At 44.8% G+C, this 23,780-nt stretch overlaps 1 protein-coding gene across 1 annotated transcript in view; it reads left to right on the top strand.

Moving 5' to 3' along the window:
• The window catches only part of MYBPC3 (myosin binding protein C3), a 226,943-nt gene that overhangs the window by 197,472 nt on the left and 5,691 nt on the right, over positions 1-23,780 (top strand). Inside the window, exons 23-30 of the mRNA XM_063944593.1 lie at positions 3,628-3,762; positions 7,637-7,804; positions 10,174-10,262; positions 14,262-14,457; positions 14,555-14,694; positions 16,356-16,515; positions 18,909-19,045; positions 23,163-23,349. Of these exons, the coding sequence (XP_063800663.1) occupies positions 3,628-3,762; positions 7,637-7,804; positions 10,174-10,262; positions 14,262-14,457; positions 14,555-14,694; positions 16,356-16,515; positions 18,909-19,045; positions 23,163-23,349 (1,212 nt within the window). The remainder of the gene's footprint in view (positions 1-3,627; positions 3,763-7,636; positions 7,805-10,173; positions 10,263-14,261; positions 14,458-14,554; positions 14,695-16,355; positions 16,516-18,908; positions 19,046-23,162; positions 23,350-23,780) is intronic.

Below are 23,780 nucleotides of genomic sequence, written 5' to 3' on the forward strand. Positions count from 1 at the left end.
TCCCAGAGGCAGATTCAGCAGTAGATTAATTAGAAAACGTGGCGTTTGACCCTGTAGGTAGTGGAAAATGTATTTGATGTTTTAAACAGAGCTATGTTATTTTACCAGCCCTCAATAAAGGTCCTCCCTGTAGAGTGTAATACAATTTTATATGACAAATGAGTCAGATCTGCGCGTGACACTTAATGGATCCATTGCGGCAGCTGTTATAATCCCCACGTTGCTCTGATAATTTGTATCTTATCATAAAATGTTATGTCACCTAAAGTCACCTTGCACAGAATGCAGCTGAGGTCAGTCGCTGGGATGAAATGCTCCAAATGCACCTCAGATTTACATCAGATTTACATTCTCCATCCCCAGTATTGCATTCTCCTGCTCAAATTATTATTATTATTTTTTTTGTGTGTGGAAATTATCATTCCCTGTCTGGCTTCAGTTTCATAAATGTGCTGATGGGAATGTGTCTGCTATATTTAGAGGTGAGAGCATGAGGGTGATTGAGGATCAAGGCTCAGAGGGAGGAAAGAAATGTTCCTTACTACTATGGAGAAGGGGTGGGGTATGGGGTCTCTCTGTTGAGATCATCCTCCCTTCTCTCCCCACTCGTACAATTCCTGGATTATTACAACCCGGAGTTTCCTCTACCATCCTTACACTTGTGCCGTGAGTTGGGACGTTTGGTTTCAGCATCGCAGAGCCCACCATGACTCGTGTGTCCAAAACCGCGGAACCTGCACCAGCACAATCCCCAAGGACAACCAGAAGGCACAAACCCAAAAAAGAAATCCCAGGTCTGTGCTGTATTTATTATTATGCCCATTGGGAAATGTATCTTGATTCTGAGGGGTCCAGTTGTGTTGGTTTGAGGAGTAGTTTTCTGATGCCACTAAGGAATTTCTGGAACTACTTGTGTTTTTACACCATGAAAGTCCTTAATATCCTATCCGTGCATTGTATCCTGAAAATTACCTTTTTGGAATGGAATGGCAATATTTTCCTGGTGGTCCAAGGGTTCTCTCACTGCTGCTAAAAATACTAGAAAATGAATCATGTATTAGGATGATGATTTATCATTGTGCTGGCAGAATGACACAATAGTAGAGTAGAAAGACATCTGTTAAAGACCATTCAGTAATTATTTTGCTTTATATTGTCTTCATTTGGTTTTTGTTTGCTTGCTTGCTTGTTTGTTTGTTTGTTTATTATGTGTTATATGTTATGTGTGCAGAAATTTTCTTCTTGTTCGGATTATATTATATAAAAACTCATGGCTCTGATGCGTCTTTGTAGTACATACATGTTCTGTCAATGCAACACGTGTTTATTAAATTTTTATGTATAGTTTTTAATATTAAGGGGGTGATGAAAAGTGGTAAATTGCATGGAGATAAAGTACCAGCCAATCAGCTCCTAACTGACGTGTCACAGGTTGTGTTTGAAGAATGACAGGAGCTGATTGGCTGGTAGTTTATCACTCTCCACTTGATCACTTTTCACGGTTTAGTACATCTGGCCCTTAGACACTGACATTTTTTTTTTACTGGAGTGTTGTAAGAACAGCACACAGGGAAAGATAGGCTTATAGCAAGGTGGATCTGACTCTGGGAGAACTGTAATGGCCTATAGCAGCACATTTAAATGAGAGAAATGGCAGCAGATTGAATAATAAACAACACAACTCATATGTGAAGGTTATATATGATACAGAATATATTTATAAAAAAAAACTCTTAAAATGTAAAGCTACACTCACAGTTAAAATGCCAGACAATGGGGAGATATATCAAACCTTGATGTGAGATAAAGTAAAAAGAGCTAAAGGGGTCCTTGGAGAGAGATAAAGTGGACAGAGATAACGTACCAACCAATCAGCTCCTGTCATTTTTCAAACCCAGCCTGTAACATGGCAGTTAGGAGCTGATTGGCTGGTGCCTTATCTCCGTCCACTTTATCTATCTCCATGGCTTAGGGGGACATGTACTAAGCAGTGATAAAAGTGGAGAAGTGAGCCAGTGGAGAAGTTACCCATGGCAACCAATCAGCTGCTCTGTATGTGTTTATAGTATGCAAATTATAAATGTTACTTCAATGCTGATTGGTTGTCATGGGCAACTTCTCCACTGGCTCACTTCTCCACTTTTATCACTGCTTAGTACATGTCCCCCTTAGTACATAGACCCCAAAGTACCAACTGATCACCTCCTGTCATGTTACAGGCTGTGTTTGAAAAATGACAGGAACTGGTTGGTTTGTACTCCCCCCAATATCTGGTGTGATGATGGAAAAGGCAGGGTCAGATTTACACCAGCCAAAAACATTACCTGTAATATGTATACTACACACGGTTTTGTGGGTAAAGTGTCGCCTAGTTACAATCTGTGACGGTGTATTGTGTCTGCAATGCTGGTGACTGTATTTTTATATTCCCATTGCAGCATAAACACTGTGAGATGTATTACTAGTATCCTGGTATAATGGTATAACATAGTGTAAATAGAGTTTACCGATGTGCTTGTTTCTACACTGCTGCCAGATTACTGCTGTAATATTCTTGATAACTATTAAAAGCCTATAGGCTGAACATGACAGCACGGGCCACAATGTGAAGCGGTGGTATAAAAAAATATGGCTGATCATATAGGGGGTCATTCCGACCCGTTCGCACGCTGCAAACTTTTTGCAGCAGTGCGAACGGGTCAGAACTGTGCCTGCGCGCGGGCGTCATTGCGCAGGCGCGTCATTGCCCGGCGTCGGCCCTCGCCAGGCAGCAACGAGGGAACCGAAGAAAGCGTTCGCAGTGGCTAACGCAAGAAGATTGACAGGACAAAGGCGGACTTGGGTTGCAGCTCACCGTTTCTGAGGAGTGTCCGGAAAAACGCAGGCGTGGTCGGCCGTTGAAGAGGAGGGTTCCTGACGTCAGGTCAATGCCGGATCATCGCAGCGGGTGAGTAACTCCAGAGCTGTGCAGCTCTCTGCACAACCAATTGCAGCCCTGCACAGCCCTAACCCACCCCCTCTCCTGTAGGCGGCGATTATCTGGTCGCAGCAGTGCTAAAAATAGCCTGCATGTGACCAGGTAGGAATGACCCCCATAATCGTGTGCGTAGTATGAGGGGAACAGCCCTGTGTGCAGCGTCTCTGCTGGACCCTTCATCACGCCGGTGAGTGTGCAGCGTGGACTTGTGCGCGGTGCCATTTTCCTGTTGATTTCTCTATTGCGCATATTTCTTGGTGCTGTCGCCATTTTCCACAGAGATTTCTTCTAAGCTGGAGGCAGCCCCCGAAGAGGGTAAGTTTTGTAGCAGGGTGTGCTGTGTAGGCCCCCCTGGACAAAGGGGGTCCGTGTGAACCCCACACCCTGCACCCATGATAGATACAACTTCTGCGTATAATAAGGATGATAAAATAATAAGGATTATAAATACTCTATACAGTACTAATTGCAGGCAATATCCAGTATACTGACAGACATTTATCCTGCCCACAAATGATGTTTAATTCTGGTGTGTCGTAATAATGATAATTTTATTTATATAGCGCTCTTCCTCCAATAGGACTCAATGTGCTTGTACTCTCCATGCTGTTGTAGTATTTATGTGTTGTCCTGCTCTCCTTTCTGTCTAGCTCCTACCAGTGAACCCACTCATCTGACCGTAGAGGATGTCAGTGACACCACCATTACACTAAAATGGCGGCCTCCAGAGAGGGTGGGCGCCGGAGGATTGGATGGCTACAACGTGGAATATTGCAAGGAGGGCTGTAAGTCACTTATAGTCTTTTCTTATGTCATGATTTCTAATCCACGGTCAGCGTGAAATATCTGTCCTTTAATCATTACTTTCATTGGGATGCAAGCAAAATACCAGCAGTAGGAATCCTGACAGCCAGAATCCCGACACATCCCAGTCAGGGGCGCTTTAAGAGAGGAGGAGGCCCGGGTGCAGCCTCCTCCGTTTGGGCCCCCTCCTCTCTGTCGGCAGCACTGAGAGTCTGAGCACTAGAGCGCTCGGACTCTACTGCGTGTGCGCAGATCTCCGGGAAAATGGTGCGGTGGCCATTTTCCCTGAGATTTCTCTACTGCGCATGCCACCGCGGACGTCGCCGCGGGACTCCGGAGGGGTGAGTATTTAGAAAATGGGTGCAGCGTGTGTGGTGGGGGCCCGTGTGCACCGCACACACTGCACCCATTATAGAAACGCCAGTGCCGGAGGTAAATACAGGGGTTGGGGTTAGGGTAAGGCACTAGGGGGAGGGCTAGGTTTAGGCTGCGGAGTTGGGGAAGTTAGGGTTAGGCTGCGAGAAGGAGAGGGTTAGGGCTAGGCACTAAGGGGAGAGTAAGGGTTAGGCTGCAGGGAGGGAAGGATAGGGTTAGGCTGCGGGAAGGGGGAGTTAGGGTTAGGCTGCGTGAAAGGTAGGTTAGGGTTAGGATGCACAACTGGGGGGGTTAGGGTTAGGCAGCGGGAAGGATAGGTTAGGGTTAGCTTGCAGGAGTGGGGGAGGTTATGGTTAGGCTGTGGGAGGGGGAGGTTAGGGATAGGCTGCGGGAGTGGGGGAGGTTATGGTTAGGCTGTGGGAGGGGGAGGTTAGGGTTAGGCTGCGGGAGTGGGGGAGGTTATGGTTAGGCTGTGGGAGGGGGAGGTTATGGTTAGGCTGTGGGAGGAGGAGGTAAGGGTTAGGCTGCGGGAGTGGAGGAGGTTATGGTTAGGCTGCGGGAGTGGGAGATTAGGGTTAGCCTGCAGGAGGGGTGGGATAGGTGTAGGATTAACGGTAGGGTAAAAATACTTACTGGGATGTGTCAGGATTCTGGTCGTCAGGATCCCGCTGTTGGTCTTCTAACTGTCAGAATTTCGTACCTAACTCCTTTGAATACTGTATATATTAAGTTGGTGAAGGTTTAATTTCTCTTCCTGTGTCATGCCGCAATGCTTGTTATGCCCCCAAAAGCCTGATACTTTTTGGGCATGCCTATCAACCCACTTCCGTTTGTTTGTTTGTGTGGGCGGTCATCTGCCGACATAGCTAATAAGACCAAATGTGATTCTCTGACATGGTAATGAGCACAAGTTGCTGAATCTACCTTGGTCACACGTGCGAGTGGTCACTTAACTGGTGACATTGAACGCTCAACCAGTGACGTAATCAGCCCGTGTGACACTAGCATAATACTACCAAAAGCATATTATCTGGTGCAGCCATGGTGCAAAGGAACAGTTAGCTTCTGGCGTCTCCTATGTACGGCATATTGCTCTGCCCTATTGTTATTACTATGGCGGTAAAATTACTTTAAATAATGTCTGTACCCAATGCATTTTTTTAATCCGATATTTGTCATTATTTTATATCCATCTTTCTACTTATACATATTTACATATTGGAGCTTATTGACTGGTGCATTATCACCTTGCACTTACAGCAGGGCCGAAACTAGGGGGGGCTAGGGGGGCAGGCGACCTGGGCGCCGGATTGGTGGGGGCGCCGAGACCCCCTTTCCAGAGCTATCGCTGTCCGCTAAGTGTGGTCCGCAATGCGAGGCTCCTGGTCAGGGAGATCGCGCTGAAACTGCTCCGTCCTGCACTGCTAAGCGTGCCGCTGTGTGTCTTTGAAGTGAGGGGAGAGAAGACCTGGTCAGGGAGATCGCACTGAAATTGCTCCGTCCTGCACTGCCTAAGCTTATCGCTGCCTGTCAGCTGTTTGACAAGCGCAGCAAGAACAGAGTGGGAAACTCTGCTGCTTGCTGCACCTGTGAAACAACTGACAGGCAGCAGGAAGCTTAGGCAGTGCAGGACGGAGCAATTTCAGTGCGATCTCCCTGACCAGGTCTTCTCTCCCCTCACTTCAAAGACACACAGCGGCAGTGCTACGTGGGGAAGGAGGAGAGCAGCTAATTACTATGTAAGTGAAGAAAAGGGGGGGGGGTACTACAGGAAGTACAGCTGAGGCCGGGGGAATAACTGACATCACCCAGCAGCCCAGCTTCCCCTCTTCACTCCTCTGACCTCTCTGCAAGTTTCCCAGACCCCAGGTCTCCTGCTGCTCCTCCGTTCTTCCCCTGCTTCCTCTAACTGAAGCTGAGCTAGAGAGGCCATCAGAAGTTATCCAGCTGTGCCTCTCTCCCCTGTATCCCCAGGTATGCCTCTTACCGAGCACTCAAAGTCTTATTCAAACAAAGTTTATTGTTCTCCACATTTCAGGGGATGAACCCCTTTCGTCAGGAGATGAAAGGGGTTCATCCCCTGAAACGTAGAGAACAATAAGCTTTGTTTGAATAAGACTTCGAGTGCCGCCTTGTCTCTGCTGAGATATTGGATTTATATATATATATATATATATATATATATATATATATATATATACGCACACATAGTTACATGCGCGGGTGGGGGTGCCAAGTTAATGCCTTGCCCCGGGTGACGTAAATCCTAGTTTCGGCCCTGCTTACAGTATCACTGCTTTATCACTTCTCCAGGCTTAATACATGATCTGCCCTTATGTCTGAAAGGGGCATTGATCACATTGGTGTCAAAAGTGGCTCCTTGGTGACATTTGCTGACTGTATAATTGCAAAGCGCTTTGTTGGGCAGCGGAGCCTGTAAAATGCTGGTCTGCTTACATTTTGCCGTGTGGCTGTATTATATCAGCATTCTATAATTATTATTCCTACATGACATGATTCCCAGAACATAGCGTCCACCTTGATAAATCCCTTTCCCGGTCACTCACTTACTTTGCCTTATGTCTAATCCAGTCTGCTTGGAACTCCTATTTCTAATGGTCGCTGAGCTGATGACTGACACCGCACGGGTCTATTACATACTCAGCGATGGATCTAGTGCATGTTATTATTGACCTGTTAGGCGGGCAATGGATTACTTGAAATGTTCCCTCAAATGACACTACAAGAGAAGAGCAGCTTAACAGTGTACTAGCTTAAGTTCCTCATTGCCTCTGAAGAAGTGGATCTCTGCCATGGTAAACAGTCCGCTATGGGGCTCAGAAGGGAGCCAAGGAATCTGCAGACTAATTGCAATCCTGGCTCGGTTTTCCTACTCTCTGTAATCAGGCGTTACCTGAGCTTTTCGGCTCAATGCCCCATCACACTGGATCCATTTACTTCGGGCTTCTGCACAGCTGATAATAATGTCATGTAATTTGGGCAGGACACTCTCACTGTTCCCCTGTCCAACGTCCTTACTGCCTGACAGCAAGCTGCCAAAGCAGGATATGTCAGTATGCCCAACATGCAGAGAGGCCAAGTAGTTATGCTTGGAATACATCTGTGCAATGAGGGCCGCTCCTGGTTTCACATATGTATATTCATGTATACAAATTCCTGACTGCAGGGATAAAACGTAGAAGCATCAGGTATATCAGAAATCTAGTGGTGTGTGGATTCTTTGCAAGCGTCTGCAGGTTTTATTTATAAGCATTACCCACTGAACTGTTCTGTTAAGCCGAAAGCAATCTGTCAACACACGCGTTTCCGCGCCAGCTGGGATTATTTCTTCTCGAGTCCGCTGTACAGTATTTTTATACTTCACGCTTTCCAGTACTGACAAGCTTGATTTTATTTCTACTTCTGCACTGTGTCCCTGTTTATGTGAGGCCTCACTGGGAAGTTGTTGTTTCTGTGCAGCTTCAGAATGGATCCCCGCACTGCAAGGCCTGACCGAAAGGACATCTTCTATGATCCGAGACTTGCCCACTGGGGAGCGACTGATCTTCAGGGTCCGGGCATTTAACCTGGCAGGACCCAGTGAGCCATGCACCATGAAAGAGCCTGTGACCATCCGGGAGATCATGCGTGAGTGCTGCAGGGACGCTTGCCTTGTACAGTATCTGAGGAACTGACGACAGTATGTCATGCAGATTAGTACAGAACACAAAAACCGGTGTGGTATAGAAGAGCTACAGTATTTAGGTCCACAGTAAATAGGTCGACACCAAATAGATGACACACATTAGGTCGACGTGTACAACAGGTCGACACCCAGCAGTTGACACACATTAGGTCGACATGTTCAACAGGACGACAGATAAAAGGTTGACAGAGGGTAAGGTCAGTAGGTACAAAAAGTTGAAAGGTCGACAATGACAACTGTTCGACACAAGTTGTTTTGCTTTTTTGGGTCAGATCTTGTAAAACGTTTACCCTCACAGGCTTGCTTCGTTTTTACCACGCTTTGGGCCAGATTAGTATTCACAATCATAGTCCACGTGGATAGTAAATAAAGAAAATGTTGGGAAAACATGTCAGAACCCCCAAAAATGACCATTTGTGTGTCGACCATTGTCATGGTGACCTTTTGAACCTGACAACCTTTTGTACCTGTCAACCTTAAGCACTGTCGACCTTTCATGTACCTGTGGACCTTTTGTACCTGTTGACCTAATGCATGTCGATCATATGGCGTCAACGTATTGACTGTCGACCTGGACACTGTCTATCTATCATCAGGATACCCACAAAAGCAACATTGGCCCTCATTCCGAGTTGTTCGCTCGGTATTTTTCATCGCATCGCAATGAAAATCCGCTTAGTACGCATGCGCAATGTTCGCACTGCGACTGCGCCAAGTAACTTTGCTATGTAGAAAGTAATTTTACTCACGGCTTTTTCATCGCTCCGGCGATCGTAATGTGATTGACAGGAAATGGGTGTTACTGGGCGGAAACACGGCGTTTCAGGGGCGTGTGGCTGAAAACGCTACCGTTTCCGGAAAAAACGCAGGAGTGGCCGGAGAAACGGTGGGAGTGCCTGGGCGAACGCTGGGTGTGTTTGTGACGTCAAACAGGAACGACAAGCACTGAACTGATCGCACAGGCAGAGTAAGTCTGAAGCTACTCTGAAACTGCTAAGTAGTTAGTAATCGCAATATTGCGAATACATCGGTCGCAATTTTAAGAAGCTAAGATTCACTCCCAGTAGGCGGCGGCTTAGCGTGTGTAACTCTGCTAAATTCGCCTTGCGACCGATCAACTCGGAATGAGGGCCATTATGTCACAAAAAAACTATGTATAGTGCAAACAGATATCTCAACTGCAAGAGTATGGTGTCCATTAGCCCTTCCTGTTTCCAAAACGGGGGCTCAGCTCCTACACCCCAACCCCCCACCCCCCGCCACATATCAAATATTCACATATTAGACTTTTTATGAGAACTCAATTTTCACACAAAATAAAATGTTGACTTCAGTCAAGAGGACAAATGTTCCTGTCTTACCTGTGCAAAAATTTCCAGTAGCTGGGTGCATAAACTCACCATTTACAGTAGACGTAGATCCGTGAGTCTCAGAATCAGCTCCACTATGTGTAGGAGACCCGTTCTAGGAGAACACTCTCTGGGGGAGATTTATCAAAAAGGGGGAATTCAGTTGTTTTACCGGGCAATCAAAGGTAATGGGCGCCCATCGGAGCAATTCAATTGTTGCTCCAATTGGGCACTTATTACTATTCATGGGTAAAAAAGCTACTTATTTAGCCACACAAAGCTTCTACACCCATCTAAAGTCCTGGTTAGGTTGGACACCCTAACCATGGACATTCCGCACATTGTGCCTCCCGCTGCTAATGGGCGCCTGAACGGAGCAACAATTGCTCCTTCATTCGCCCACTAGTTAAAGCGCCCGGTAAAACAATTGAATTCTGCCCAAAGAGATAAAAAGCATAGAGGGGTAGATTTATCAAAGCTCAGAGTGAGATAAAGTTGAGAGAGATAAAGCACCAACCAATCAGCTTCTGTCATTTTACAGGCTGTGTTTAAAAAATGGCAGTTAATAGCTACTTTATCTCTCTCCACTTTCTCTCTCACCAATTCTCTCTCCAAGCTCTTATACTGTAAATCTCCCCGTCTATGCTTAATTGATGCCCATTAAAGGCAATATGAATGCTTGATTTTAGACCCTCTGGGCCAAATGTAATGTGAGTGAGAGTTTCAAAAAGTGAGAAATTTGGTAAGGTTTTGCGGGGGTTTTTAAAGTGCCAATCATTTACACAGCAAGATCAACCTGGTTTTGTAGTGTAAATGATTGCCACTTTAAAAAAAACTGAAAAATCTTACCAAATCTCTCATTTTCTGAAACTCTCACTCTATTACATTTGGCCCTCTGTGTGTTACCGAACAATCTGGTTTAAGCCAATTGCCAACGTTCTACGTATATACTTTTTCTTCAGAACGGCCAAAAATCTGGCTCCCACGTTATCTGAGACAGAAGTTTCTGAAGAGAGTCGGTGAGACAGTGAACATTGTCATACCCTTCCAGGTACACCATGCTTAATAAGAGTGACTGTATTGTTATTTGCACTGGGAGCAGCTGTGCTATTATAGATGTCACCGTCAGGGGTGATTTTCATGTAGGGCTGATAACCATTAACTAGGCTATGTTAACAAAATATAAAACTATTCAAGGTTTACTATAATTTTGTTTGAAGGGATCCAGTTCTATTTCAGATTTTATACACTACACTGCCGGATTCTTGGAAGGAGTCCTGCAGTGTATAATGACTGCAGTGCAATTCTCCATCAGATGTGGGGCACCCGCGTGCCTGGTAGTCCAGTCCAAGATGGGCATGCTGTTGTTGAGGGACATAATAAGGACTATGGGGGTCATTTTGACCCGTTCACATGCTGCGGTTCATTGCAGCAGTGCAAACGGGTCGGAACTGCGCATGCGCGGCAGCCGCATTGCGCAGGCACATCGTTGTCGTCGCCAGGCAGCGACGCTGCGTAGGAAGAAACCAGTCGCAGCGGCGACCGCAAGAAGATTGACAGGAGGAAGGCCTTCTGGGACGTCAACTCACCGTTTTCCGGGCGTGGAGATCCTAAAGGCAGGCGTGTCCAAGCGTTTGGAGGGTGGATGTTTGACGTCAATTCCAGGACCTTCATCGCTGGATCCATCACACAGGGTAAGTAACTGCAGGGCTGGTCTTGTTTTACACAAAACTTCTTTAGCATAGCAGGGATGCACAAGCGATCGCAGCCCTGCTATGCTAACACCCATAAGCGGCGTCTAGTTGATCGCACGAGCATCAAAAAGTTGCTACATGCGATCAACTCGGAATGACCCCCTATATACCGTAGTTCCATATAGTACTTATTACGCAGCACTTTGTCCTACAGTATTAATGGCTAACTGAAAGTCCAGTTGTAGGCTTTGTACCTGCTCATATTAACAGCAAATTCTAAAGCTGCATTTTAAATAGTATCCTTCAAATGAGGGGTGCGCTTCAGCTGAGAAGTCTCCCAAAATCCATTATGACCCCGCTGATTGCACAAAACCCTTTTACTTTCACTTCCAAACAGAATGTATCTAACCCACCAGCTCAATCATTGGCCACATTACAGGGCTTCTCCATTTAAAATGTGTATGTATTTTGCTTCCCTAACCCCACTTTCTAAAGTTGTTTATTTCAGTAGGAAACGCTATGCTTAATTATTTTCACAATCCAACACCATACTTACTGTACACATTCTCCCACAACATCCGGGTAGACTCCAGAGTTTTCAGGGATTCTCCCGGTCTAACGTAAGAGATAGGGTGTGCAGTCCAGCCCCCCTCCTTTTTCCCCCCTCTATATGTGTGTATCTATTGTACACTAAAAGGTGAGGCTCCTTCACTTTGGTATTGGCACCACTCCTATCTACCCTCAGGTGTATTAATTAGCACAGGTTCATACACTGCTGACGACACATTTGAAGGTAAGACCTAGATACATTTATATAATGTGATACTATTAGATATGTTAGGGACCCATGTAATGAAGTCACCTGGTCGCGTTGGATGGGCCCACATATTTGCACATGTTAATTGTGAGGGTTTATCAAAATTATTTTTACTATCAGTAATCTTAGTGCTTAGAGTGTGCATCAGCATTTTTCTTTCTCCAGCTTAGTACTAGAAGCCTTAGCATGGTAGCACCTCTTGATATGTTTAGAGATAGGGTGTGCAGTCCAGCCCCCCCCCCCCTCCCTTTTTCCTCCCCTAAGAGTAGGTGGCATGGAAACCAGAACATCCATAAAACTACAGTATAATGATGGAATGCCTTTAAATAACCTACTCTAAAAGGGTGGTAGGATAAGCAATATAATTTTAAGTAAAGAACCCTTTTAACTCACTTGACTTTGGTAGGAATGTGTTGGCTAGATACCAGTGGAATGGAGCAGGTGCCAATATATGGAGACCAGAATAAATTATGAATCAACAACTTAGTGGTTTACAATCTAAGCAGTAGGTCATCGGTGATGAGTGACCAGTGTAAGCCACTAAAGGTAGTGAGGGGCAGAGAGGGAAGATGAGAGAAGGCAATGTACTGTAGGTGTGGGGAAGAACACATTTTCGGAGATACTGATTGAATGCTGGAGAGGCAGCTCAGGGCCAGGGCAGCAGATAAAATTAGGATTTTGGGTTGATATGTACTGTAATAAGAGATGCGACTATAAGTGTGTAACTAATGCAGGGGTCAGTTTTTGTATTGCAATTTTTAAATGGATACAGACAGAATTAGGGAGAGATGTACTAAACGTTGAAGAGTGATAAAGTGGAGAGAGATAAAGTACCAGCCAATCAGCAAATAACTGCTATGTTACACTCTGGGTTTGGAAAATGACAGGAGCTGATTGGTTGATAGTTTATCTTTTTCCATTTTATCATTCTCCAAGTCTTTGAACTACCGATATGGACTATATAGTCCATATTGGTAGAAAACCTACAGGTAGTACATACTGAACTGTGTGTATACAGCTTGCGATGCCAATGCGCGCACTCGCGGGGTCGGAATCGCAAGAAAAAACAGACTGTGCGGGCAGGTCAATTTTAGAAAGTGTACAATCTAGTACATTGTATTGTCAAAATTGTACATAGCCAAAATTGCACCGTGTGTATAGTCAATATCGGTGGTTTTGGGCTTCGGGGAGTTCAAGGTAAATCGCAAAGTCAAAATCGGCCTTTAGGCAGAATCGCACCGTGTGTATGCACCTTTAGTACATCTGCCCCAATTTGAGAGCATATTTAATAAATGGCTCTTCAATGCTGCCTACCTACTTCCTTCCTCTCTGAAAGCCCTCTGACTAGCCCACTTCCCCTCTCTGCAGCTCAGAGTCCCCAAGCAGTAGCGGATCTTGCCACGGGCAAGCAAGACTTTTGCCGGGGCGTCGCCTCCCGGAGGGCGCAGGGCGCCATCCGGAGGGCGCCGGGCGCCATCCGGAGGGCGCCGCACCAGGGCAAGATCCGCTGCTGCTGTGCCCCCCCTGCTGCCCGCTGTGAAGGGAAACTAGACGCGTACGCGTCTAGTTTCCCTTTGTGGACAGGTCCTTTACTGTGCGGTGCGCGATGACGTCATCGCGCACCGCACATCATTTCAGTCTGTACAGGGGGCGTAAATGACCACGCCCCCTGTACGAAGCCACGCCCCTATTGCCGCCCGGGGCGCACAGAGCCCCAGAACCGGCCCTGTCCCCAAGGGTGAGATCCGCCTGGTGACCAGCCCCCTTATCCCACACTTATGCCATTCGGTACCATTGCCTAATTTGACTATAAGGAAGTTGCAAGAAACAACTATTATTTAAAACAACAATATGTTTACCTGTATGTTACATATTTTGGTTATTGATGCAATGGTTTTGCAGCGCTGAGTTTCTTTGATTAGCTAACAGGTTTTATCCTTTGTTGTTGTTCGGTGCTGTTTTTAACACTGTCAAAAAATGACAAATTCAAAAGTTGCTTTTTTTGCGAAGCAGCGGTCTGTTGCAATACTATTATATCATTATACTAATAAGAACTGGCTCTGCTGTTGTGTGTATCTGTGTCTAATACTATTTGTATGTTTAGACTACAATAACACAGAAAATGTAATTGCACTGAATAGCTCTGGAGTGTTTAGACTGGAAAACGTGGGATTGTCACTTCTATTATTATGTACAATAACCTAGCCATCATTGTATACAGGGCCACCGAGACATTGGGTGGGTTTATATACTGGGGATGTGTGCCCATGGCTATACCCCACTGTGATGTACTTTGGTATGGTGGGGTTCTATGATTGCACTAGACAAGGTTACTCCGGGTGGTCTTTACTCCTCCCAGCAGTGGCCCATGTAATTGGTACCCCCTCTGCGCCCCTGTTTGTATTCCATATCTAAGAGTATAAATGATTACTTTGTAACTAGCCCTAATACGTATTACACTGTTTGAAGGTGATTCTAGAATTCCACATGTTATTGTGTTTACCTTCTAATTAACAAGTTCTGCTTATTTGGGATGCAGGGAAAACCGCGCCCTGTGGTAACCTGGCTGAAAGACGGGCAGCCTATTGACCCAAAACAGATTGGCATCCGGAACAGTGAACAGGACACCATCCTGTTCATCAGATCTGCCGAAAGGCATCACTCTGGTGAATACCAGGTTAAAATCCAGATTGAGAATTGTGAGGACACAGCCACCATCCATATCCAGATTGTAGGTACGTGATGGTGACCAATGAAAACTGGGATAGGAACCAACCATTTATATGATATATGGGTTTGGAGTATGATCCTATGAGAAATGTTGTTTTTCAGACAAGCCCAGTGCTCCTCAGAACTTGAAGATTGTGGAAATATGGGGATTCAATGTGGCCCTAGAGTGGTCTCCACCCCAGGATGACGGAAATGCTGAGATTTCAGGCTACACTATCCAAAAGGCTGACAAAAAGACCATGGTGAGCTGTGAGAAGGAAATTTTAGGAGTCTAGAACCTTTCAGAACCAAAACGTGTTCTACAAGCTGTACCTGTTAAAAAAATTATGTAGGACTCAGATCAACACCTGCTATTGTGTTTCTACTTTATAACTCAATCGTAACATTAATCACGGAGACACAGCGTGAGTATAGATTTAAATACAGTCCCGGGTAATGATTCTGAAAGCGCAGAGTGGGTACTATATCGGCTTGCATAACTTATCTATATATTAATAGCAGGAGGATGACTTTCATGATGGATGTATTTCTATGATGCTGTTGTCTGAGCAGGACACATCATATACCAAATTAAAGGACTTTGTAGATTTGTAGAAGAAATATTATTGTTATAATTGGTTGCTTTGTTTTGGAGTTATGTGGCAAAACGTCTGCCTGCCATTTACAATGCATCACCATTGTGTTCTGGAAAATGTGACAGTTGGTGAGCTCTCCCTGTGTACCTGCTGCATGACCTGGAACATGTGACCATGTGACCTACCGGGTGGTCTGGAAACTGTGACAGTTATTTGCAGCCACCCACTAAGCAGGGATTTTTTTTAAATTAGACTCCAAAGGGGGTATAAAGGGGTAAATGTCATCCTGCTCCCCCCCTCGCAATCCTTTGCCCGATTGAAACCGGGCACATCAGCTAGTCATATGTGAATTTGCTCGGTGTGTGTGATCAGATCAGGGGATGTACGTATCTGTGCCTGTGCAGATTTGTCACTTACCCCCAGTGTTGGACTGGGGCGTGTAGGGCCCACCAGGGGAATGCAGTGGTATGGGCCTATGTTAGGGGTGTTGCCAGTCTGCAGAGGGGGTGTGGCCTGCCACCTCATTGGTTTGACTAACCATTAGAGAGTGCAACGTCTGGGCCCCTTCATAAATATATACAGTAAATTCAGCTGCTGCATGCATGATAATGTACCAGAATAATAACAGCAATGCACTGTAGAAAATACACCATAGTCCAGTATAAGGTAACATATTATATATATATAGTATAATCCAAGTGCACAGTCTGGAACCTGATCCTTATAGTAGGAGGTGGGGCCCCAGGCAGTAGGGGCCACCGGTGGTTTCCCCTGTACCCCTGTGGGACAGTCCATCCTTGCTTACCCCTACATGCACCAGGAGAGGTGGCACTAACGTAGGCCAAGTACAAAAGATATTATTAATGGGTGGTTAGGGAAATGTGCAAATAAGTGTACAATGTTATTATATTCACTGGCACTAGCAAACTTCTTGCGATTGGCTATTTAGGGCTGTTCCGCTGATGCCGATTAGTTTGTCACTGTGACATATATTATTCTTCTAGGATGTGTGTTTAAACTGAGCTGGTATTTATTTTGTGTACACAAGACTGCATAACGTATCATTTTCCAGATGTCCCACTCATTCATTGTTGAATGCCAATGGGTAGCACTAGCAATATTCAACCTATCCATGGGAAAGGAGGGAGTAGGAATGTCCAAGGCTCTTGCACAGCGATACTGTACTTTCAATGATGAGGGAGAAGGGTTTATGCATATTCCAAAATAAGAGATGCAATAATGTATAGGCATTGTCGTTACTGACGGAGCAGATATCTCTGTACTGTGCCTGAATTATGAGCATTTATTCTCGTACCTTTTTGTCTCAGGAATGGTTCACAGTCTTTGAACATTATAGACGCCTCAACTGCGTAGTGTCTGATCTGATCATCGGTAATGAGTACTTCTTCCGAGTGTTCTGCGGCAACATGTGTGGCCTAAGCGAGAAACCTGCAACGTCCAAGAACAGCGCATATATTCAGAAACCCGGTAAAGAAGTGTTCAAACACAGGCTGATAACGTGATCGGGGCCGGTGTAAAGCTGTAATAAAACAAATATCGTCTGGGCTTTTAGCGTTACAATAAAATACTGTATACAGTATGTAAGCAATTCTTATCAGAAAACGATTAATATCACAGACCCTTAATATTAGTAAATATTAAGCAATTTATTAGAAGACAGTTCCCATTTCATAAGCGCACACACTACTACATGAACTGCTATTACTAGTTTTCGCTTCTTAAGTTCTTAATATTGCTTGGACAACAATCATCTTGTCTGTCTGAGTGTTCTAGAGCATGCAGATGTGTTCTCTTACATCCTTGCTGCAGACATGCTAAGTAGCCCTTAAAGTCGCACCAATGCGTGGCGGGACTCAGTAGCGCTGAGTGTCTTTTTTTCCGTTTACTTTTCCATGAAAAATTCATCTTAGATGCAAAGTAATGTAATAAGATGCACAAGCAGCTTCTGCTGATTAAAATTTGTGTAATTGCGGCTGTATCTGCATCCGAAATGCCACGTTACAGTGTTTCCCATGAAAACACTCTATCATAGAATTTTGTAAGCAAATACAGTCGCAGTCACACACAGAAAATAAGCATGCTGCATATCATTTTATTCAGCAGAAGCTGCTTGTGCATCCTATTTCATTACTATCCGTCTAAGACGCATTTTCATGGACACAAAAAAAGATTGGTGCTACCAAGTCATATGGCATTCACGCCTTATGTGTAAGGCGACTTGTAGCGCACAGAGCTAAGATGTAAGAGGACACATCTGTATAGCAACTTACCATGATGATGGTTTTATAGTATATGCTAAGATTGAGGTTGTTTTAAATGTAATATATATGTTTTAGAACAGATGGCTGAATTTTTACTTAAATTAAGATTCCGCTATGTAAATATTGTGTGTGTACAGTATGTGTATTTGTATTTCTACAATATAGGTGTATGGATTGATGGAAACATGTATGATGAAGCCTTCTTTGTTCACCAATCCAGATATTTGTTTTCCTATTTTCTTAGAAACTTTGGTGCCAAATGCAACAGGGTGCAGGATTATAAGGGGGGGGGGGGGGGGGGGGGGGCCTTAATAGGGTGTCAGAATCAGGTAGTGAGAGATTTTGTGAAATTTCTCCTTTTTTTTAAATTAAAGTGGCAATCATGTACCTGGCATAAGCAAACCTGGTTCTGCCATGTAAATGACTGCCACTTAAAAAAAAAAGAAACAGGTGTATTTTATATATTTTGTCTTTCATGCTGTTCTAGAACATATTCCTGCCCCCAGTAACCATTCTCCCTTATTTATTACATTTAGGGGCTCATTTATCAATGAATAATACAACTCGTTGTGAATGATAAAACTCATTGTGTAGGATAAATGGTATCCCAGACAATCAGCTACTAACTGTCATGTGTTTGAAAAATGACAGTTGTGAGCTGATTGGCTGGAGCACCATTTATCCTACACAACAAATTTTATCATTCACAGCGAGTTTTATCACTCATTGATAAATGGGCTGCTAAACTTGGCAACCAAATTGCAAGGCAGGTCTGGTATATGTTGACAGTTATAATGTCAATGTTCATTATGTAGACACTGATGAAAAGTCGACAGGTTAGAATGTCGACATATTTGCCCTAGTGACCAGCGGAACCTGGCAGTCATGTGACTGCCACTTCCGAGTCAGACCTCTAATATTCCATCATTCCGTTGAGTATTTCTCCGCTATCCCTATCCCATGTCGACATTTTGGGATGGCCGACATGATGCCTGTCGACATTTCAACAATGTCAACATCATAACTGTCAACACTATGAATGTGGACATTGTAAATATCAATCTAATGGCTATGAACATTTTATTGTTAAAGCGTTAACCCTTATAGTATAACTCTTCATGCCCATTCCCTTTAGGGTGTTATGTACACACTGTAGAACTGGGTCTTCATAGTTACCTACCCACCCTGCCACCTCTGGCCGTGATGTGAAATAGCGGAGATCAGTCCCAGCTGTTTTCTGTCTGACAATGATTAGACAGATTTGCACATCGCCGTCTCCAAGGTGTTGTCTGGAGGATCAGATCTTTTATATTGCCGTTAGGCTTTTAGATACTGCAGCCAGAGTTGGAGAGAGGGCGTACAGTAGGTATAAATAGGGAGATAACTCATCCTACAACCATGAGACAATGACAAACTAGTTTTTTCTATGTAAGTTATTAGTTGATGTGCAAAAATTGTGATTTGCAATGTGGTCTTATCTTAAAAGTTGTGTGGGTTTGGAACATAAATGATACATTGATAAGTAACCAATACACATTTAGAATCTACATATGAATGGCTGTAATCTGTAATTCTACTGATATTTGCTCTTTCCCTCAGGCTCTGGCTATAAACCCCCCAATTACAAGGAGCACGAGTTTGCAGAAGCTCCTAAATTCACTCATCAACTAGTTAGTCGCTCTGTAGTAGCAGGATACAACGCAACCCTCAGCTGTGCACTACGTGGGACACCCAAGGTATATGTTCCGCCATATCTATATATGCCTTAATAAGCATGGTTTATGTAATAATAATACAATTCATTGGGTACAAATTTTCTGTAGCGGGCTACATATGAATACCGTCCACCGGTGGTGCCTAAACATAACCCTTCCACCCACTCCCCCACAGCCTAACCCTAATCCTTCCTGTGGGTGAGTGACCCTAAATCCCCCTCCCTGCAGCCTAACTCTAACCCTGCCCCCCAGTCTAACCCTCTACTCGTAGCCTAAACCTAACACACCCCACCCACACCTTATCTGGAAGACCTTGTTCGGGATTCCGGTGTCGGTATTTCAATCCATGTCGGGATGCCGGCATCGGCATTCTGAGCAGTGTTGTGATTCCTGCGTCGGCATTCCAACTGCTAGGATGCCGAACGCCATTATCCTGAACGGTTCCCCCTGTAACCTATATCAACCATGATACCTGGAACCTGATTAGTTGCTATCTGTTACAGCTTACTTGTATCATTATTGTTTCAGAACATATTAGATTTGTTTGTGGGCTTTATTTACAAATGAGGACAACCAAAAATCTGAACATGCCCAGAAACCAAGAAATACATTTGTATTTATACAAGTTCCAGTATGCTTCTAAACATGTATTGTTATAACGCTCAAAAACAATAACCCCTAGATACAAATGTGCAGTAGATTTAGGTTTTCAGGTAGTCTCCCGGGCTCCTGGAAAATTGGTTAGCTCTCCCGCATCCCACCCGCTTCCTAGTGCAGTGGGCAGGATGAGGAGAATAATGCCAGAGAAGTGATGGGGCCAGTATGACATGACTATGGGGTCTATTCATGAAGCATTGAAGAGAGTGGAGAAGTGAGCCAGTGGAGAAGTTGCCCATGGCAACCAATTAGCTGCTCTGTATAATTTTCTATTATGCAAATTATAAATGTTACTTTAATGCTGATTGGTTGCCATGGGCAACTTCTCCACTCTTTTCACTGCTACATGAATAGACCCCTACATGAGAATTGTCTCTTGGGAAAGGATGCCTTTTTGCAGATGACATAAAAGGTATGCAACAGGGTAGACACACCAGGAGGTGTAAAATAAATGATTCAGGATCTAGGTAGACTAGAGGAATGGTCAAGAGTGTGGCCATTACAGTTTAATGCCAAAAAGTGCAAAATCATGTACTTGGTTCTCAAAAAACCAAAGGCTAGATATACTGTAGTATTAATGGCACTATACTGGAAACTACTGAGGAGGAAAGGGATTTAGGAGTCACTATTTCAGGTGACTTAAAGGCAGGTAAGCAATGTAACAAAGCAATGAGGAAGGCTAGTCAGATGCTTGGCTGCTGTCACGTCTAGCAAAGTTTGGGGATCCGGCAGTTGAGACTTGCCCAAGGAGGTAGCAGGCTGGGGAAGAACAAAATGAGGGGGTTGGATATAGTTCCTTTGCATGGGATACGGAGCAATGAAGGATGTAGGCGGAGTTTGAGAGTCAATGAAAAGTATTTATTATGTACAGAGCAGAGGTAGAAAACTGAGGTTGATGAACGGTGACTTGAGAACGTGGTCGTAGACAAAGAACTGTGGAACTGTGGGTGAGAGTAAAACGAGGCTGAAGACAAGAACCGTGGACTGCGACTTATGAGATGAAACTGCGGTAGAGGAGCTGAGAACTGTGGACGGTAGTTTGGGTCGTGACTGGAGACTGAGAACTGTAGACTGTGGCTTGAAAGATGAAGCTTGAGATAACGAGCTGAGGACTGTGAATGGTGGTTCGAGGACTTGGCTGGTAGCAAGAATCTGCGGACTGTGGCTTGGAGGACGAGGCAAGAGACCCGGGGTCATCCGTGCCCAAAGGGTCTTACTGAACCGGGTTTTCCAAGAGCGTCTCCACGGGCAGCAGCAGGCTAGGAACGGGAAAACTGCAGCAGCAACTGAGAACTGGCAAAGCAGGGTTAGAAGTACCAGAATACAGCAGGAATCCTGGGAGCACAGGCTAAAGCACCTACAACAGGGTTGTAACTTGAAGCACTGGCATCCCTGTCCTAAACCAGCCCCCTTTTATAGGAAGAAGTCTCCCTGGATTGGCTGGAAAACTAGGAACAGGAATTATGTCAGAAACTTGGTCTCCAACATGGCGGCGCCCAGTAATGCAGACCTTTTCTGACAACATGCTGCTCACTGCCCCTGGTCTCCTAGGCAACGGCTTAGCGAGAGCGAGCTGCTGCAGCGGCATCCCGCCGCCACGAGCGGACCCCCTCAACGCCATTACCGCTGCCTGTACCCTTGAACCCAGCGCCGCAGCCCTCCACCGCCGCTGCCCGGCCGCCCGTGAAGCCCGCCCCGCGGCCCCAGCGTTCCGGTAGGACCCCGGACGCTGACAGCTGCATTAGGAGAGGACAGAGAGAAAGAATAATGCACTGTATAGGACAATTGGTACGGCCTCATCTAGAATACTGTGTTTAAGTCTGGAGGCCATATCTTCAAAAGGATATTAATACATTAGAGACTGTACAAAGAAGGGCATCTAAAATGGTGCATGGCCTACATCACAAAACATACCCAGAAAGACAAAAAAAATCTCAATATGTATAGTTTGGAGCAGAAAAGGGAAAGGGGGGACATGACAGAAACTTTCAAATATACCAAGGGTTTAACAAAGTCCAGGAGGGAAACATTCTCCAAATGAAGAGAAGAAATAGGACATGAGACTGGGGGGAGGTAGGTTCAGTGGAAATTTGAGGGAAAATGACTTCACAGAAAGGGTAGTGGACAAGAGGAATATCCTCCCATCAGAGGTGGTAGAGGCTCAGACAGTAGAGCAATTTAAACATGCATGGGATAGACATAAGGATATCCTTACAAAGAAATAAGGATCAAATAAGGTTTAAGGGGCAGACTAGATTGGCCAAGGGGTTCTTATCTGCCATCAAAATCTACGTTTCTATGGCCCCGCCCCTTCTGCTTAGATGTGCGATTCACAGCATTTTCCCCCAGTATACATATAGAAGCTGCCATTGATGATGCAGAAGATGGAAAGACAGACAAAGGACAGTTAGATGGACGGACGGACAAGCAATGGATAGTGACTGGTAGTCTTACTGTATTGAATCCAGGGGCGCTCAGAAAAAACAAATTAAATAAATACTCACAGTGTATTATGTATAAACAAGTGAAAACCAAATACAATGGCAGTCTTTTAGTGCGTCTTGTACCTAAAGTGCTGGTCTACTGTTTTTAAGAGTAGACATTCACGCTTTTTGTAGGAGCTGGGTTTCTACCAGTGTCAGATCCTGAGACCTTTGGCTCCTCCTCCAAAAACGATACCCAAAAGAGAGAAATATAGCCTCCGATGGTGTAACACTTTTTAATCACTGCATAAAACATATAACAACAAATGCGGAATAGATGGTCTCTCACCCTTAGAAGTGGTCTACAGACAAACAGTAGACAAAACAGCAAGTTTAAAGATGATACAATCGGGCGTCCCCAAAACCAGCTGTACAGCTCCACGGGTGATGTCGCAAACGTCTTCCCCACTTCACTTGTTGTGGGGAAGACGTTTGCGACATCACCCGTGGAGCTGTACAGCTGGTTTTGGGGACGCCCGATTGTATCATCTTTAAACTTGCTGTTTTGTCTACTGTTTGTCTGTAGACCACTTCTAAGGGTGAGAGACCATCTATTCCGCATTTGTTGTTATATGTTTTATGCAGTGATTAAAAAGTGTTACACCATCAGAGGCTATATTTCTCTCTTTTGGGTATCGTTTTTGGAGGAGGAGCCAAAGGTCTCGGGATCTGACACTGGTAGAAACCCAGCTCCTACAAAAAGCGTGAATGTCTACTCTTAAAAACAGTAGACCAGCACTTTAGGTACAAGACGCACTAAAAGACTGCCATTGTATTTGGTTTTCACTTGTTTATACATAATACACTATGAGTATTTATTTCATTTGTTTTTTCTGAGCGCCCCTGGATTCAAATGGTATTTCTTCACTGTCTCGATAACTGAAGTGTTGGGTGACACTTTTCCATTCATCTTGAACTCAAGGGCAGCCAGTATTGGCGCACGGTATTTTATCATAATATATTTCTGAGTCTTACTGTATTATCTTCTCTCTTTCTAGCCTAAAATTACTTGGTACAAGAATAAGATGGACCTGTCCAGGGAGGCTCGTTATCGCGCCTTCAGTAAGCAGGGTGTACTCACTCTGGAGGTGAGGAAGCCCAGTTCGTTTGATGGGGGTGTGTACATGTGCAGAGCTGTGAATGAGCACGGAGAAGCGGAGACTGAGTGCCGGCTGGATGTGCGAGGTGAGTCGCAGATCTTTCCATTCTGTCATTATAGGTGGCGTCACCTAATGTTTCCGCTTTGTCTCATCTTGTAACATAGAACATGTGCGACATCACGTTTTACACAAATATTACATTTACCACTACAGTAGACAGTAATGGGTGGGGTAACATTCTTCAGGGTCCTTTGAATAACAAACACAAAAAATGTTGCTCTATTTAAAAAAGAGATGAGCTCAGTTATAGCCGGTGAGCCGCCGCAGCGCTCAGCTATGCACTTATACACCACTTGCGGTACCTCTGACATCGCAAGTTTTCCTGCACAACTGTATGAGGAGGGAGGGAAAACTTGCAATATCGCTGAACACTATTGGTCTGATTCAGAGAAGGACGCTAATGCCGCCCCAGCTGCGAATCTATTCAGAGCGACCGTGCAAAAGTATGCAAATGCC

This window comes from Pseudophryne corroboree, chromosome 11 (genome assembly GCF_028390025.1).
Source record: "Pseudophryne corroboree isolate aPseCor3 chromosome 11, aPseCor3.hap2, whole genome shotgun sequence".
Lineage (NCBI taxonomy): Eukaryota > Metazoa > Chordata > Amphibia > Anura > Myobatrachidae > Pseudophryne > Pseudophryne corroboree.